The following is an 18,904-nucleotide window of genomic DNA, read 5'->3' as shown; positions in this document are numbered from 1 at the left end:
AGACTCCAAATACAAACTGAAAAGAAAGTACATCGCATGTGGATATATAGAAATTGAAAAAGAAAGTACATCGCATGACAAGTACAAAACTAGCCTCAAGGGCCAAGGTAACTGGTGAGTCAAAGACTAGTCATCAGCAAGTGGGATCTCATCCTCCTGTCCAGGCTGTCCCTCAATCTGCTCATCCTCATGCTGCTGCACATCATCCTCTCCCTCTGGCTGATCCTCACCATCATTGTCATCAAGATCAAGGCAAAATCCAATAAATGGCTCTGGAGTACACTCAGCCCTGAACTTGTTAAGCAAACGCAAGCTTGCATTAACAAATACAAGGTCATTTGCCTTCTGGACACCAAGCCTGTTCCTCTTCTTGCTTGCAATGTTCCCAAAACTGCTCCATAAGCGCTCACATGGCGAGGAGCTAGCACCCTGGCTAAGCACTCGAATGGCCAATCTTTGCAGCAATGGTGTATCTGCCCCATAATCCTCCCACCACCGTGCACTGGATATCTTGAACCTATCATTCTATGCATCCTGCAAAGCGAAGAGGCCTCTCTTTTGTCGATAGAAGGAAAGGTCTTCACGAACCCTCCTCCTATCATCTGCACTGGGTACAAGCTTCCTCAAGATATCCTCCCAACCCTGCACAACCTCTGCATCTGTCTCTTGTCCTTTGCCTTGAAATTCTGGATCCACCACAAATGCAGCAGCCTCTAATGCAGAGTGATACTCTGTCCACCTGCCTGTCGCAAGACGAGATAGCTCCTGTCTCCTATCCCCATCCAAAGTCTGTAGAGATAGGATTCTCTCAATCATCCTGTCCATCCCCTCATACACCTTGCCAATGCAAGGCTCATCTCCATCAAGAAGCCTCAACATAAGAATGATTGGCCGCACAACCTGCAACAATACCTCAACAGTGTCCCAAAAAGTGTCATCAAGAACAATGGACCTGCATCGAATACCTGCCACTGAGGTGCGCTCTCGCCATGCATCCCACTCCTCACAAACTACAAGCTGCCTCAAATGATTCTTCACTTCAAAAAGACACTTTAGCATAAGGAAATTATATGCAAAGCGTGTATCTGAATACTTACAGAGATCCTTCGGGGATCTCTGTCGATATACAGCCAAAATGTAGTGGTGGCGAGTGATAAATGAAACAATGTGATTGCCCATTTCAATAGAAGGCTCCACCCACTGCATCTTACCAATATCTTTGAGGAGATTGTTGAGCCCATGTGACATGCAAGGAGTGAAGCAAATATGTGGGTACCTATCCTCAATGATCCTCCCTGCTACCCTGTTTGAGTTCTCTCCATTAGAAACAAACTGGATGACATTATTGGGACCCACGTACTCAATGGCTTCACTCCAAATATTTGCCAATCTCTCTGCAGTTTTGCCCAACTCTGAATTGTCAATAGCTTTAATAAAAAAGCTACATCCTCTGGAGTAGGCAAGGATACCCTGAATGGAGCGGCTCCTGGTATCACTCCAACCATCACCCATGATAGTGACGCCACATCTACGCCATACATCCTGAATGGGTCCGAAGGCATCCTCTATGGCCGTCCTCTCTGTGGCTAGAAGTGTAGTGCGCAATGCCTCGGATGAAGGTGGAGCATAGCCAGGTCCGAAAGAAGCAATCTCCTTCACCATATCTGCAAAGTATGGGTTGCGGGCCTTTACCAAAGGAACATCTGCAGCATAAAAAAACCGTGCCACTGATGCATCTACTTGTGCCCTCCTCCCAGGGTGCCATGATGCCACAAGACTAGCCTGCACTGGACCTCATGAAGCCTGGGTCTGGGAAGCATTTGTTCCATGTGCGGATGGCTGTGGAGCAGCTCCAAATAATGGGGTAGATGCACTCGCTGAAGATGCCACGCCTGCAGGTGTAGCTGATGATGATGTACCTCGAGGATCAAGAACAGAGGGCCGACTCCCTGCTGCATCAAGTCTATCTGCAAGTGCCTGCAATCGTATGATATCTGCTCCTGACACTGTAGGGCAAACAGAAATGCCTTTGCCTCTAACCCCCAACAACGCACACGATCCGTGCCTCCAATCTTAATGGATCCACAAAAGTGGCACTTCCACTTGCGTGACCCTCCTCCTCTTGCACTATCATATCTGGACACAAGATCCACTTCATTCCACCAAGGGGATCTGTTTTCTGCATCTATGCCACGAGGAGGTGCCATTGAAATTGATAAATGGCTGAAAATTAAAAAAACATGCAAAATGCCCTTGCATGAGACATAAGTAAAGTGTCCACAAAGTGGGAAAAAACGCAGCAAACTAGAATCTCCAAAATCCAATGTTCATTGCGTAAATTTTAAATCTTACCTGCTGAGTGCTCAAGACTCGAGTCACGAGTGCCACCCGAGCAAAAGAAGGGGCCAACTTGCCAAGGCCCAAGAGCCTAGAGGAGGGGCCAAGAGGAGGTAGGGAGAGTGTGCACTGTGGGGCAGCCAAGGCTCAAGGTAGGGAGAGTGTGGGGCAGCCAAGAGGAAGGGTGGGATAGTAGGTGGAATGGAGAGTGTGGGGCAGCCAAGGGGGCAGCGTGGAGTGGTAGGGAGAGCACACAAGCAGCAGGCGCAGCCAACGAAGTAGGCGCAGAAGCGAAAAAGAGCCGTACGCTGGAAAAAAACGGCCGCCGGCGACTTAGCGAAAGTACACTTTTCCGGAACACCCGGAACGTGCGTTCCGCCCTAGCGTTCCGGCGTTCCGACACGCGTTCCGCCACGTTCCCCGGCAAGTGCCCCGTTCCGGCTCCCGTTTCCACGTTCCGGGCACGCCTTGCGCTTCGGAGCGGCGTTCCGGCGTTCCAGGAAGGCGGAACGCCGTTCCGCGGTAACTATGACATACATACACATGCATACATATATATTATATACAGACGTATATATATGTATATAAACATGCTTTCTCCTACAAATACACACGTGCGCGCATGCACACAATTACATACTTACAAACATACTTCTTTTGAGGGGAGAGAACTCACCTAGAGTGCGGTCTACCGAGCTGGCTCTCATTGTTCCTGCCCCAAGACCAAAGCTCCCCATTGCTGGTGACTGCCAAGGAGTGGTAGTGCCCTGCCGCAATCCTGATGACATCCTCAGGTAGCCCTTCCACTTGGGCGGGCTCGTAGGCATCACCAAGGCAGCCTTGGCTTTGGCCTAGAGCTCCTTGACTGCAGTCACCAAAGCTCAGAACTGTAAACGCCTTCAAAAATCCGCTCGAGAAAGCGCCTCTCGAAGCTCTAATTGGCCAACTTAAGAAGCGTGAAGGTATGACACGGCCCATCACAAGGTGTCCCAAATTGGCCAAGCGAGCAGGTATGACACGGCCAGGTCCTCCAATATTGGTCAACACTCAAAGAACCTTGATCAAATCAAGAGGTATCTTTAACATTTTTTATTTTTTAAAGTTTTTGTTTTTTTTTTTCCACAAGCGTGGTGAATTGAATTAGAATAGAACAAAAATTACATTAGCTGGAGCATGGAGAGCATCTAGGGAGAAACCATAGTACTAGACAGGGGTGAATGCATATGACCAGGATACAACCAACCAGAATACAACCAGTGGGGCTATCATAGACATGGGGAACATAGGCAAGGGACAGACAAGAGAAAGTGGCCAGGAGCTGGGAATACAAGGGGCTTCCACAAAACAGGGTGAATAGCATATGAGAGTTCATGGGGGCTGTAGGGAGGGCAGCCAACTCGGCCTGCACAGTCTCCAAGAAGCAACGTCCTTCTGTAATCCGGGTCCACGTGATGGATCTCAATGTCCAGGCTCTTTTCCCGTTCATCTCTGATCATGTAGTGATCTCTGAACGCTTCATTGAGCTTTCTTGCAAGCAGATGAGTGTGATAGAACTCGGTGTCCTTCAGGACAGCCTTCTTGGTCTTGTAGCTGGTTACTTCGTCTTCTATAACTGTTATAGCCAGGTGATCTTTCCAGTCAGTAACCATTAGAAGCAGGGAGGTTGTCAATCTCCGACTAGAGATCATCCAAAAACTGGTTGCCTTCCTCAATCTGTGACTCCAGGTGGCTGATATTGATTTCTAGATCCTTCTCCCACTCATCCCTCATGCACTGTCGATCCTCACGGTCTTCGTTGGGGGGACGGTTGGCCAGAAATCGTGAGTAGTGGTAGTCAACGTCACTGAGGAGAGCCTTCTTAGTGCGGTAGATAGCCAACTCATCTGCTCTACTACCTTCAGCGCCTACAAGTTGACATCATAAAAGAATATTCTCAGACTTGGCGTCTGGGAAGGCCCCTTGAACAGCATGAAGTTCCTCTGTCTCCAAATAATCCAGAGGAATTCCCCCCTGGCTTTATTCCAGAAAAGGCTAAGATAGCCTACAAGATCACCTAGAAGAACCTATTTCCAGCTGGGAGAGAAACCTAAAACTTTAATCAAAGGTGCAAATACATTTTTATTAGCAGAAACAAATGGAATATGTCTTCAATCTCTCCGTTGCATCTGCAACATCTGCCATCACCTAGCTGGGCCTGAATCATCCTTTGCCCGTCCAGGTGGCTTTATGAAGGATAAGCCACATCAGAACCGACTTCTTGGGTTCCAAGGAAGGAGCCCAGATGGACTGAAACTTGAAGTTCCATTGCTTTGCAGAGTAATTAACCTTCCACCTTCTGTTCAGCGTGACATGTAGGGGGGAGGAAAGGTCAGGAGGGTTCCAAGTCGGATGCTCGAGTTTGTACCCACCTTTTCAGGTGAAGGCGCGAATATCAAGCTCAATGTATCTCTGTAAAGTCCAGATGAGGTCCGGAGGGAACTCTCTTATCCTAGATCTAATAATAGGGAGGTCACACGAGTGAGCTTTGAACTTTAGAGAGAGCTCCAAGTTGCTGAGCCAGTCTTGCTCGTGAGGGTCCCAAAGCCGATGCCAGGTCCTGAGTCCCTTTTTGTGAAGGGTTAAGGCTCTTCTTCTGTAGATAGGAGATATTCGTGGAATATTCAGTGTTGCCGGCCACCAGATGGAGTCTCCAGGGGGAAGACTAAAGCTGTGTTGCCGGCCACCAGATGGAGTCTCCAGGGGGAAGACTAAAGCTGTGTTTGGAAAGAGGGTTAATTGTTAGGGCAGCTCGGTGTTTGTTCCACGCTTGAACCAAGGAGCATAGAAGATAAGAGCCGTGGGAGGCAATAGTGTCTTTTCCAAATAGAATAGTTGACAGGGGGAGGTTAGCCCAACCTGAGAACTCGTGAAGTTTGAAATTGTGTTGGTTTCTGAGCAACAAGGAGGCCCATTCTTCTTGGGGATTTGTGACTGCAGATAGGAGAAATTTAACAGCCATCTTGTCAGCGATAGTTTTCATGTCCTTGATGCCCAATCCTCCTTGGTCTTTGGGGAGAGTGCATATTTCCCACCATGAAACTTTGGCTGCTTTTTGGACACAAGGGTCACCAGCCCATAGAAAATTCCTGCAAACCTTGGAAATACTCTGAAGGTGGCTGTTTTGGTAGGTCGCCAACATCCAAAAAAGAAGATTACGTAGGCATTGAGAAAGTGGTTGATGACCAAAACTCTCCCTCCTAGTGAGTGTTGAAAGCCTATCCATCTGTTTAGCTTGGTTCTAAACTTGTTGCATACCCATTCCCATCTTTTTTTGAGGGAAACTCCAAAGCCCATGGGGATGCCAAGAAGCTTGAAGATCTGTCCTTCTCCTGGATGATCTTGCAACCTGATTCAGTCACCCAGTCAGGAAGGGAAGAGGAAGTGTAGACTCCTATTTTGCTGTGGTTGATTTTGGACCCAGAGGCTAGACAGAACAAATCCATTTTACTGACCAAAACTCCTTAAGTGAAAGTTCATCATCACTAGCCAATAAGGCGTTGGTATCATCAGCGAATTGAGAGAGACACTGTTGTTTCTTAGACCTAGGGAGTCTTACGCCCTTGATAAGGCCCCTCTATATCCTGTCTCTTATGAGGCAATTGAGGCTATCTACAGCAATAGTGAACAAGAGAGGAGCTAAAGGGCAACCTTGGCGAACCGACCTCATTAGATTGAAAGGGCTTGACAGTTTACCATTAAGAGCAACTCTTGCTCTTGCATTCCCAAAAAGGGTTTTAATAAAAAGAATCATTTGTTGGCCAAAACCCATGATGTCAAGGCATCGAATAATGAAGGACCACTCGAGTCTATCGTAGGCCTTGTCAAAGTCAATCTTGATGAAGACAAAATTCTGCCCTGACTCAGTGGCATATTCAAAACCTTCCCATAGAGAAATCACTGCTTCAACAAGTTTGCGGCCCTTGATAAACCCTTTTTGTTCAGAGGATACCCATTTCATCAAAAGGATGCAAATCCTATTGGACACAGCCTTGGCAAAGATCTTGTAAGCGGTGGTAAGCATAGTGAGCAGCCTCCAGCTCGCTAGATCATCCTTAGCCCCTCTCTTGTGAAGGAGTTTAATAAGCCCTGTGTTGATAGCACAAGGTAGGGCATGGTGCCTAATAGATTCTTCCCAGACTGCCAGCAAATAAGGAGAGACAAGCTCCTTAAAACACAAGAAAAATTCAGAGGGTAGCCCATCAAGACCTGGAGTCTTGTTTGGTTTCATCTGTTCAATGGATTCATAGAGATCGGAGAGGGTTAGAGGAGACTCCGCTCGTTCAACTTCATCTTTAGGGATGACTCGGATTCTCTTAGAGAGGACTTCAATCCTGGCATCTACCATCTCTAGAGAGAGGGTTTCTGGGGGCTGAAGAGGTTACTGAAGTGAATCCGTACAAATTCCAGATTTTGGTCATCTGATGTGATCAGGGAAGGGGAGTTGAAGAAGGGAGTCCTTTCCCTATTGTTCTTTTTGCGTAGGGCTTTGAACATCTCCTTGGTGGGACGGTCTACCTTTCCAGCCCACCACTATTTGTAGAAGGCTGAGGTGTGCTTGAACATGATCTCCTCTTCCTGTTTTAATTTTTGACGAAGAGCGGTGATGGTAGATTGTCTTTGAACAGAGGGTTCAGAGGCTTCTAGTGTGGCAAGCTCATCATAGATTTTCTCTTCTTTTTTTCCTGATGAGGGTAACCTCTTTCCTGACTTGAATGAGCATCCATTGGGTGTCCTTGACAGCTTGGCTCCAGGCCTTGGAGGGGGATTTGAAGTTGGAGAAGGCTACCTTCCAAATGTCATCGATAGATTGCTTGACTGTAGGAAGCTGGAAGAGCATGGGATCAGTATGGAACCACTGGTTTCTGACCTTAGAGTCTTTGTCATCTAGAGTAATAGCTAAGGGGTAGTGGTCCGAAAGGTAAGAGGTGAATCTTGGCTTGGATTTCACTCTGGTGAAGGTGTTGATCAAGTTAATGTCCATGTAACACCTATCAAGACGGGCTTTTCTAGCTGTGTCTCCTTTAGCATAATTTTGCCAGGTGAAGTCGCCTTCTACTCCTATGTCCCAAAGCTGAAGTTTGGATTTGAGGGCTTCCCAAGCCACCAGTTCAGCGCCCTTTACTGTTGTTCCTTTGGCAAGGAATCTGTCAGCAAGAGATTCTACCATGTTGAAGTCCCCAACGAGAATAAGGGGTCCTTGAAGATTCTGAATTTCTTACCACAGCATGATTCGATCCATAACAGACCCACCTGCATACACTCCCACTAGTCTAGAGTTGAACGGGGGAGGGAGGGAGACCGAGCACCAGTTGTGCCCTCATTTTGCAGTGGCCAATATGTCCTTCCATAGAACGGGGACACCTATGACACATCCGCCCGAACCATGGTAGTGGATGTCAGAGATCCAGTAGTGAGACTTAGATACAAGCTGTAAGGAGTGCTCTAGCTCAGGGCCTGTGGTTTTAACCTCTTGTAAAACAATGCAGTAGAAGGGATTATTTTTCAGCCAGCTGGCTACCCGTTTGGCTTTGAGGGGATCTAAGAGCCCCTTGACATTCCATGAGAGAACTTTAATTTGGCAACCCTTTTGTCTTTTTTGCCTCCTACACTTCTAGGTGGTGTTTGAGAAACCGTGGAGTGATTCCTTTTGTTGTCTTTGTGCACCTCCATGGGGGAAGGGCCTATGTTACCCGAAGTGGTGGTGGCAGCTTCTGCAATAGGAGTGTCGTCTCTGTTTAGGTCAGGTAAGGGTTGGGTATCCATGGCATTGACCTCATCTTCTAGTGGGGAAACAGATGGAGGAACTTCATTCTGGGTAGGGGCGATAAATTCTCCAGAGTCCTCAGATCAGAGTCTATTTGATCATAGATTCTAGCAAGGATTGCAAACTGGTTAGAGACATAAACCTTTCCTTTGTTGTCTTGTTTCTTAGAGTTGGGGTTCCTCGATTGGGGCCCCTTCGAGACGGGTTTGAAAGATGTGTTATCTTGGGCTTTAGGGGAGCCTTTCGACTTAGGTTCGGAAGTGTCATCTGAAGGGGGGACGTTGGGAGAGGCAGCTTCTTTCCCTGGGGCCTTTGGGGGTTGCTTACTGGGGCAATCCCTAACAAAGTGGCCTGTTTTGCCATAGAAAAAGCAGCTTTTTGGTAGGTACTTGTACTCTATAGGTTGTTCGAATGATTCCCCATCATCTATGTGGATATCTATGGCAGAAGGCAGAGCAGAGGGGAGGGAGATGTCCATCTCTACCAATACCTGGGGGTGCCAGGCGGGATTGTAGAAATTCTCTCTGACGCCCTACTAACACCTTTCCAAGTTTGGCTGCTATAGCGCCTACTAGCTGATGGAGATGAAGAGGTAAGTTCAGGAACTCTACCCATACCGGATAGCTACGCATGGCTGAAACCTCAAGGTTAAAGGTCCTATTCCATTTGAACAGCAACAACGGGGAATTCTTGAGCACCCATTGGCCTACACTTAGAGCCTCCATAGCCATGGCAGGGTCTTTAAAAACAAATAAGAAGTGGTTCTTAGGGAGACACTGAGGGTTCCATTGTTGCCTAATCCAATTTTTGAGGTGTTCAACAGGGGGTCTCGGACCAACCAACAGGCCTATCAGGGCCTTCTGTTTAAGGGACTGCTCGAGCCTTCGAACATAACTAGAGGGGAGGATAATCGAGGGCTTACCTGTTGGAGCATGACCAGGGCCTCCATTAGCATCTCGTGGGCTACTCTGGTGATGAACTTCTTCAGTGCCGCCATCCTTGCCTCCTCCGGGAGGGCCATCAGCAAAAAGCGGATTATGGACTACTGACTGGAGGGGATGATGGGGGATGCCATTCTCCTGGGACGCAAGAGGGTTGGGGAGTTGTTGCAGGAGGATGTGTGCTCTTGCCGCATGTGTCGGAGCTGGGGACTTGCCAGGCACCATATGGACTGTTAACTGGAGGGGATGATGGGGGATGCCATTCTCCTGGGACGCAAGAGGGTTGGGGAGTTGTTGCAGGAGGATGTGTGCTCTTGCCGCACGTGTCGAAGCTGAGGACTTGCCAGGCACCATATTGTGAGCCATGAATGGCTGCAAGCACACAACCAGAAATCAGCAAGCTCAAACAGGGAGCAATGGTGTGTCACTCACCGCTCAGACCGCCGTCGTGAAGGATTCTCGCGCCGCGATGAAGAAGGGGCCGCCGTCGCCACCGCTCTACCGCCTTGCCGCCGCCGTGCCGCCACGCCATGCTCGATCGCTACCCTCTCTCTCTCTCTCTCTCACACACGCAGGAGAAGGGGATGGAGAAGATAAAGCAAGAGCACTCCTTGTATTCAACACATTGAGAATGAGAGGTTTTAGGTTTACATTTGACTCTTATATGTGACCTAGCCATTCACACATGGGTGCCCACACATGGCCGGCCAATCCTAACCCTTATCCTGATGAAATTCGAGGTGCGCCTTTCATCGGCGATCACCCAATCCCTTTATCCTTTACATGTGGTGCCGACAAGCCCGGCCCATGACTCAGAATACTTAAAATAATTATATAACGTAAAAAGTAATACGTTTCAATGTCCGCCACATAGGTTAACATGCCCCCTTTCCTGATGTAGATTCCGTCCTCGGAAGCTATGGTATGGTAAGCTCGACAGGGTTTGTTGGTGATAGACTGTATTTGCAAAACAGGGAAGTAGAGTGAAAGTATGCTGGAATTCAAAAGATCTAGAGTGTAATAAAATCAAGCATGTTAGACCACAATGGAAGTTTCCCATGAGAACTTAGTTTGAGGGGTCACATGAATGAGCTAGCGTAGCAAATTAACAGAAGTTTAAAATTATTGAAAGTAATTCAAGAGTTAGCAAGGTGTCGAAGGTTAATCAAGGTCTATAACTGGCCTAAGTCAAGGAAAATTACCAAGCTTAATAAATAAACAGATGACCACAATGTGTCTACTCTAAGAACAAGCTAATCCCAAGAGCCTAGGGACACAAGAAACATCAGAGCTATAGGAGCCTTTTGCCTTTATTTCTTTTATGCACGTGACAATTTTTACAAACAATGGTGACCTCCCTAAGGCAAAACTAGCATCGATCCTGGTGCCATGTTTAACATAAGGCCTTCTCCAGGAATCTATTAGCTCACCTTAGGCAAGGCTACCCCCTACCAACCAAGGGCATCAGTCTAGAGTAGAATACTCACATTCCCTCGAATTTGGGAGTTACATGGTCAGGGGAGAAGGTTAGGGAGGAAGCAATAGAATGTCGAACGTGAGTGCATGCTCCCCCCTTCCTTGGGTAGATCATATTTTTTGCAATGATGTTGTAGCCCCTTGGAACCAATTTGTCTAGTGGGTTATAGGTGGTGATGTGGGCGGATAGCTTTTTATGACCCTTGTGGCCACATCAAATTGCAGAGATGGTAGTGTACGCTCCCATGAACGAACGGAGGAAATGGTTTCCGACGATATTTTTACAAGGGGAGACGTAGACTCATTGGTTTCTTGGTGGGTATTGACAAGGGTAGGTGGTGTAGAGCATGCAGAAACTTTTATGTGTGCGTGGCATGAGAAGCTAGAAGCTTCATGTGGCTCCCCTCTTCCTGAGCTCGGTGGTATCGATCAATATCGTTTGGGAATCCAAACTAGCTCTGGAAGAAGCAGTGTGGAGCACTTCGTTACCTTTCCCTTACCACGGTCTTGAATTGTCGTTGGGGTGGCAACATTTGGTTTACAGGGTTTTATAGGCGATGTAGAGGAATTCAGCTTGTGTAAAGGGACCCAAATCTGGTCATTCCCTTCGTAGTATCGTTGGGCTGCTAATAATATTTTAGGAATCCAACGTGATGTTATGTTTGCCTTTTCTCAGGCGAGTAGCTGCTTTCCTACTACGAGGCTTTTTGTCTGAACGAGATTGAGCAGTGGAGGTAGCCGTTGATGAAGCTTTTGAAACCCATTTGTATGTACTCTTTGGTAAAGTAAGCGGAGCCTTGGAGACCACATTGTATGTTTCCACTCTTGGCGTTGAAGCGTTAGAGGGGTGGCAAACAATCAAAGATGGTGTGGCTACTTGACTTTGTGATTTTTTGTTATCTAGCGTTTTGTCCGGAGTTGATGGCTTAGGTGCAAGACCTTGAGCGGTCAGACTGAGAGCTGGTTCTTGCGTTGTAACTCGCCTGGTTGCCCAATCAATATTGCACTTGGTGGCTAACATCCATTTGCGCCCTAAGTTTACAGTTCCCTCCATAGTACCAGCACAGGCATAACCAAAAAGCTTTGAATTATAGTCCCCTTGTCATATATAATAGGAGTGTGCAGAATTCCCGAGACAGTGGTTTTCTTCTTATTGTTGATACCCTTAACTTGGATAGCACTCTTGGATAAAGGTGGTTTTCCAAGTTGACACCACACTCCATATGACAGCAAATTGTGTTGAGCTCCCATATCCAATAATGCATTATATAGCACCTCCCCGTAAGGACTCTCTAGCTCAATTGGGTATCATAGAGGTGGGTCAGATGCCACTGAATCCTCCTCTGCCTCCTCGAAAAATGCTTGCATAATCCCCAAGTTGGCTTCTCGTTGTGGCGCCTAACACGTTGCTGACGTTCTTTAGCTTCCACTCTCGCTTGTATTTTCTTAAGCTCGGTTTGTTCTATAGGCCTTGAGCACGTAGCTTCCACACTTGGGTGAATATTTGATTCATACCCCCTATCAGGCTCAGAGTTAGTTTCTTCTTGAGATTCAGACTCGGAGTCACATTGGTCAGAGTCTTTGCTACTTTCAGTGTCACGAGAGTTTGCCACTTTCTTACCATCAGGAGTCAAGTGCATAACACCTATCATGTTTACTGGCACTAATGGTGGCATATCTTGCCCCGCAGGCATTACCCAACTTGTGCCTCTATTTTCCCATGTGTCTATGGTGGTTGCCGCTAGGTGTACCGAATCCACGTTATCCGACTTAGTCATGCCCGGTAGGACATCCATATAAGGAGAATCTTTCCCATCATCAGTCTCTTTTTTGCATGTATAGCAATACTTTAATGGGGCTGAGTGAATAGTGGTATCCGATTGATTATCGATGATAACCTTGCTTCCTAAAGGATGCGCACGACCATTCTCAAGATCAACTCGAATGACAGAGTCTTGGAATCGTAAGTAGATATGGTTTTTTGACCAGTCATGCACCATTTGTGCTTCCCTCATGAAGGGGAATCCTAAGATCATTTGATATGACATAGAATGCTTAGAGAAATCCATTACAATGAAGGTATATCTTACCTTGTATCCCAGAACCTTGATCTTAAGGTCCCTTAGCATTCCAATAGGTTTAGCTATAGTTCCGTTTACCATCTTAACCACTATGTTTGTGACTTCTAGGTGAGGTCTTCCCATAGATTCCCAACAGTTTTTAGTCACAATGCTCACTCCAGCACCACCATCAAGGATTCCCTTTAGAGTTAATACTTTGGTAGTAATGGGGAGGGTTGCATTAGATTCGTCACCTTCAAAGTACTGTCCCAACTAACAGGTACCGAGTCTTCATCTAGGTTGGGCTATATATCCAACTGTTCCTCCTCATCTTGAAGCATGTCGGGTCTATCCATATTTGTAAATTGTGGTAACCCCGCCTTCAGTTCTCCATTGAGAAATGCCCGAAGAGCTAAGAATAGCTCAGGATCTCCGTATAACTTGGATATGATCGTGGTTCTGATTTCAGAGGACATGAAATCCATTAGTTTGGACACATTCAACGATACTTTTCGAGATATTGGCCCCTGACTAGGGACAGGTGAAGATGGAATCGCTTCCTCTTCGATGGGGTCAAGCATTCCCTCACTAAACATTCTTTCAAGCAAGAAGGGTGTCTGCCCACTTACTGATATCCTATCCTCACTTTCTTCCCGAATGATACTAGGTATAGCTAACGGTTTATGGCTCCTGTGAGGCTGAACTTGTGTAGGAAACACTGTGTCTGGAATCTTGATTTTTCTAGGGTCTGTGGCTCCAGTTCTCTTTGTGTTTCTTCAACCAAACCCCTTAAGTGTTGCACTCGTTCAATCTCCTCTACTGGGTTTGGGTAAGTTCCAATCTTTTTCTTGAGGGTTTTTGGCCCATGTGGCTTGTCTTTGGGAGTCTGAGTCAGTCTGGGTAGCCGAGAGGGCATTAGCTGACTTGGTTGTGGGACCGGAGGAGTTTTCTTTTGTTTACCCTCATTTATGTATTCACTTGATTCTCCTTCGTTGAGCTCCCGAGTGGGTTCCTCCCTTAAAGTAGTGGCTTTGGTCCCCATGGTTTCTATTGAATCAGAATCATCTTCAGGATCATTCATATATACGGGGTCGTCTCCTGTCCCTATATTAGTCTTTGAACTAGGTTTGGAGCTTGCTTAAGTACTAGACAATCCTTAGATTTATGGCCATACTTACAACATGTATTGCAAGTCCCATTGAATTTAACTCTGAATGTGGGACATTCACTCGTGCTATGTGGTCCTAAGCAAACCGAACACCATTGTTGCTCTCTTCTTGGGTACATATGGCTATTTTGAGGAGCTTGATTACCCCTAAAGTACTCTTGGAGAGCTTTAGTAAGGTCAGTTATAGACATTTCGGATATCTTGGGCTCCTTGGCAATAGGTTTTACAGTCATTGGCTCGTGCCCAGATACTTGTGAACTAACAGACTTTGTCTCCGAAGACATCTTTTTACCTGCAATCATCAAGTTGTCTTCTAACTGGATTGCATTGGCAGTGACTGCTTCCCACGTCGTAAGATCTCTAATGACTAGGCCATTGTATATGTCCTCGTGGTACAATCCTTGGATGAATCTATCAAGAAGTTGGTTATTATTGAAGCGCTCATCATCGGGAGTATAGCGAGAATTTAGATGCTTTAGTGGACTTATAAAGTCTCTCACAGACTCTCCTTCCTCGTGTTCAGCTTTTTGGAGTTGAGATGCTACTCCAAAGTACACCCTCACGTATGTATTCTTTCAAGAACAATCTCTTGAGAGTGGGATAGTGAGTACGCTCTTCAACCCTTAAAGTTTGATACCAATCTCCGGCTTTTTCACTCAAGGTTAAGCCTAAGGCTTTACACTTATGTAGCTCATTGTGCTCTTCTAAGGAATCACACACATGTTCAAAAACTTCAATGTGCTTCGTAACATCTTTGTTACCACTGAAGTTCTGAGTGAGCTTGGCAACTTGTACCGCCTTGCTTCTAGGCTCTCTCTCAGGCATGCCGCCACGCATGTTTTTCGCAATAGATCGTCTGATCATTTGAGCAAACGCTGCTAGATCACCTAGGTGAGCAGGCATAGCTGGTGGAGGCACTTCTGGGATGGCCTGGTTGACAGGAGTTGGCATTGGTCTTGATATGTATGCAGCTGACGTAGGATATGATATGTGACTAGGCATAGCTCCTCTTGGATAAGGGTTTTGATAAGGCATTCGTGGAGCATACGCCATTGGCATAACAGGAGGCGTAGGAGCTACATGAGCATGAGTAGCAATAGGTACATATGGTCGATATGCACTGGTACGCATTGTTGTAGGTACTGTACCACTAGGTAGTAGTGTTGTACTAACTACAGTGGTAACGGGTGCACTTTCCGTCATGCTCATCATCGGAGTAGGCATTGTGGATTTCCTAATGGAAAGTTGAGCCAAAGTTGGAAAGCTAAAGTTACTGCTCGTGGGCTCAACCTGCATTCAGAATCTAGTCAAAACAACATACGAAGGATCTACGAGACTCACCGAGGGAGTCTCCAATTGTGACAGGGTTAGTTGTTTAGCCTTGCCCGTATCCAAAAATCTCATAGGGCGAGTGGAAACTAGGTTCACTCCCCTATTCTGCCTCTTGAATTGGATAATTCTATGGTGGATAACTTCACATATCATTTGTTATTGTTCATCTAGATTGGTGGCACTAGATATAGATCGTATGACTTCTAACCAACCTACATGGTATGTGTAACCAGCGTATAGGTCAGTCAGAGTCTCCGTGTGTAGGTCATATTCCCAATTTTCATAGCTTGGATATGATCATGGTTCTGATTTTAGAGGACATGAAATCCATTAGTTTGGACACATTCAATGCTCACTCTAGCGCCACCATCAAGGATTCCCTTTAGAGTTAATACTTTGGTAGTACTGGGGAGGGTTGCATTAGATTCGTCACCTTCAAAGTACTGTCCCAACTTGTTAATAGGTATTTCAACGATCGAGTCTTTATCTAGGTTGGGTTGTGTATCCAAATGTTCCTCCTCATCTTGAAGCGTGTCGGGTCTATCCATATTTGCAAATTGTGGTAACCCCGCCTTCAGTTCTCCATTGAGAAATGCCCGAAGAGCTAATAATAGCTCAGGATCTCCGTTTAACTTGGATATGATCGTGGTTTTGATTTCAGAGGACATGAAATCCATTAGTTTGGACACATTCAACGGTACTTTTCGAGATATTGGCCCCTGGGCTAGTGAAGATGGAATTGCTTCCTCTTCGATGGGGTCAAGCATTCCCTCACTAAACATACTTTCAAGCAAGAAGGGTGTCTGCCCACTTCCTGATGTCCTATCCTCACTTTCTTCCCGAATGATACTAGGTATAGCTAATGGTTTATGGCTCCTGTGATGAGGCTGAACTTGTGTAGAAAACACTGTGTCTGGAATCTTGATTTTTCTAGGGTCTGCTCTAGTTCTCTTTGTGTTTCTTCAACCAAACCCCTTAAGTGTTGCACTCGTTCAATCTCCTCTACTGGGTTTGGGTAAGTTCCAATCTTTTTCTTGAGGGTTTTTGGCCCACGTGGCTTGTCTTTGGGAGTCTCAGTCAGTCTGGGTAGCCGAGAGGGCATTAGCTGACTTGGTTGTGGGGCTGGAGGAGTTTCCTTTTGTTTCCCCTCATTTATGTATTCGCTTGATTCTCCTTCGTTGAGCTCCCGAGTGGGTTCCTCCCTTAAAGTAGTGGCTTTGGTCCCCATGGTTTCTATTGAATCAGAATCATCTTCAGGATCATTCATATACACGGGGTCATCTCCTGTCCCTATATTAGTCTTTGAACTAGGTTTGGAGCTTGTAGCATTAAGCGATCTCTTCCGTCGCATTTTCTTTTTCTTTGCTCGAGCAATTGATGCAGTATCCCTCTCTTTAAGAATGTAGTTTTGATTTTGAACCATTGACCGTGTGACTACATTCGCGGGTACAACAGAGGTGTGGTTCTTAGTGTCTCATTGGTGACCTCAACCAAATTCAATGGCATAATCTTGGGTGCACTCGGATTATGTGGACATTGAGAAATCAAATGATCTATGCCACAACGATTACATGTAAGTACCAGCATTCCCTACGTGCTCCCTTGATTTGGTTGTGTTTGAGTAGCGATCTTCTGTAGCCTATTAGGACACTCCACTACACGATGCGGTCCACCACAATCATAGCATTGAAGAGGTGATCTCCTCACCAAGGTATTAAGGTTTCGCCCTCTTGTGGCGAGAGCAACCGCTTGATATACATGCTTGACTTGCCTGAAATGATCCTCCATGTAGTATTGGGGAGTCATTTCAAATGTATCAATCCCATATGGAACGGTGGGGTCCATATCCTCTTCATAATCCCCACACGCACTATGTGACTCACAACCCATCTGGTTTATAGGGGTAATCCTTGGATGTGGAGGTTATGGTCCTAGCACACTGGCGGTGGTAACGGCACAGACTGGACTAAATTTGGGTTCCTTGGAACTATGTGTTGTGACGGTTGCTCGACAGGTGGTGCAGGCATCAGTGCGGGTACTTGAGGTGTGTTTGACGAGGTTAGTGGTGCATGATTTGCTAACATACGCTTAAGTACTAGACAATCCTTAGATTGATGGCCATACTTACCACATGTATTGCAAGTCCCATTGAATTTAACTCTGAATGTGGGACACTCACTCGTGCTATGTGGTCCTAAGCAAACAGAACACCATTGTTGCTCTCTTCTTGGGTACATATGGCTATTTTGAGGAGCTCGATTACCCCTAAAGTATTCTTGGAGAGCCTTAGTAAGGTCAGCTATAGACATTTCAGATATCTTGGGCTCCTTGGCAATAGGTTTTACAGTTATTGGCTCGTGCTAGCCTAGATACTTGTGAACTAACAGACTTTGTCTCCAAAGACACCTTTTTACCTGCAAATCATCAAGTTGTCTTCTAACTGGATTGCATTGGCAGTGACTGCTTCCCACATCGTAAGACCTCTAATGACTAGGACATTGTATATGTCCTCGTGGCGCAATCCTTGGATGAATCTATCAAGAAGTTGGTTGTTATTGAAGCACTCGTCGTCGGGAGTACAGCGAGAATTTAGATGCTTTAGTCGACTAATAAAGTCTCTCACTGACTCTCCTTCCTCGCGTTCAGCTTTTTGGAGTTGAGATGCTACTCCAAAGCACACCCTCACGTATGTATTCTTTCAAGAACAATCTCTTGAGTGGGATAGTGAGTACGCTCTTCAACCCTTAAAGTTTGATACCAATCTTCGGCTTTTCCACTTAAGGTTAAGCCTAAGGCTTTACACTTATGTAGCTCATTGTGCTCTTCTAAGGAATCACACACATGTTCAAAAACTTCAATGTGCTTCCTAACATCTTCGTTACCACTGAAGTTCTGAGTGAGCTTGGCAACTTGTGCCGCCTTGCTTCTAGGCTCTCTCTAAGGCATGCCACGCATGTTTTCCATAGTAGATCATCCGATCATTTGAGCAAACACTGCTAGATCACCTAGGTGAGCAGGCATAGCTGGCAGAGGCACTTCTGGGATGGCCTGGTTGACAGGAGTTGGCATTGGTCTTGATATGTATGCAGTTGAGGTAGAATATGATATGTGACTAGGCATAGCTCCTCTTGATATGTATGCAGTTGAGGTAGAATATGATATGTGACTAGGCATAGCTCCTCTTGGATAAGGGTTCTGATAAGGCATTTGTGGAGCATACGCCATTGGCATAACAGGAGGGGTAGGAGTTACATGAGCATGAGTAGCAATAGGTACATATGGTCGATATGCACTGGTACGCATTGTTGTAGGTACTGTACCACTAGGTAGTGGTGTTGTACTAACTACAGTGGTAATAACGAGTGCACTTTCCATCATGCTCATCATCGGAGTAGGCATTGTGGATTCCCTAATGGAAAGCTGAGCCAAAGTTGGAAAGCTAAAGTTAATGCTCGTGGGCTCAACCTGCATTCAGACTCCAGGCGAAACAACATACGAAGGATCTAGATGTAGATCGTATGACTTCTAACCAACCTACGTGGTATGTGTAACCCGCGTATAGGTCAGTCAGAGTCTCCGTGTGTAGGTCATATTCCCAATTTTCATTGAGAAATATCCCATCTAAACTTGGCGTGCCAAAAGGTTCTCTTGAAGTGGACGCAATGTCACTTCTTGTGGTTTGACTTCTAGGGACCTCTACTTTAGGAAGAGCGTCAGAAGGTGGTAGCTCAGTAGGGCCTTCATTAAATGAAGTAGGTAGAATATCCACATGGACACTTTTTGGGAG

The 18,904-nt window shown here is 46.1% G+C and overlaps 1 protein-coding gene and 2 pseudogenes across 1 annotated transcript in view; all 3 read right to left on the bottom strand.

The window, feature by feature from the left end:
• Positions 1–3,366, bottom strand: part of RUG2 (Regulator of chromosome condensation (RCC1) family protein) — a 54,409-nt gene extending 51,043 nt beyond the window's left edge. The window contains exon 1 of the mRNA XM_086805497.1: positions 3,014–3,366. Coding sequence (XP_086661623.1) covers positions 3,014–3,315 — 302 coding nt within the window. The 5' untranslated portion in view covers positions 3,316–3,366. The remainder of the gene's footprint in view (positions 1–3,013) is intronic.
• A 648-nt stretch (positions 3,367–4,014) lies between these two features.
• LOC147634353 (uncharacterized) lies at positions 4,015–5,670 on the bottom strand (annotated as a pseudogene).
• A 1,363-nt stretch (positions 5,671–7,033) lies between these two features.
• The window catches only part of LOC147634352 (uncharacterized), a 39,159-nt pseudogene continuing 27,288 nt past the window's right edge, over positions 7,034–18,904 (bottom strand).

Source organism: Cibotium barometz, chromosome 11, assembly GCF_041138505.1.
Source record: "Cibotium barometz isolate CiBa-2024 chromosome 11, ASM4113850v1, whole genome shotgun sequence".
Taxonomy (NCBI): Eukaryota; Viridiplantae; Streptophyta; class Polypodiopsida; order Cyatheales; family Cibotiaceae; genus Cibotium; species Cibotium barometz.
The sequence above is the reverse complement of the archived record's forward strand: the minus strand, read 5'-3'. Positions and strand labels throughout refer to the sequence as shown.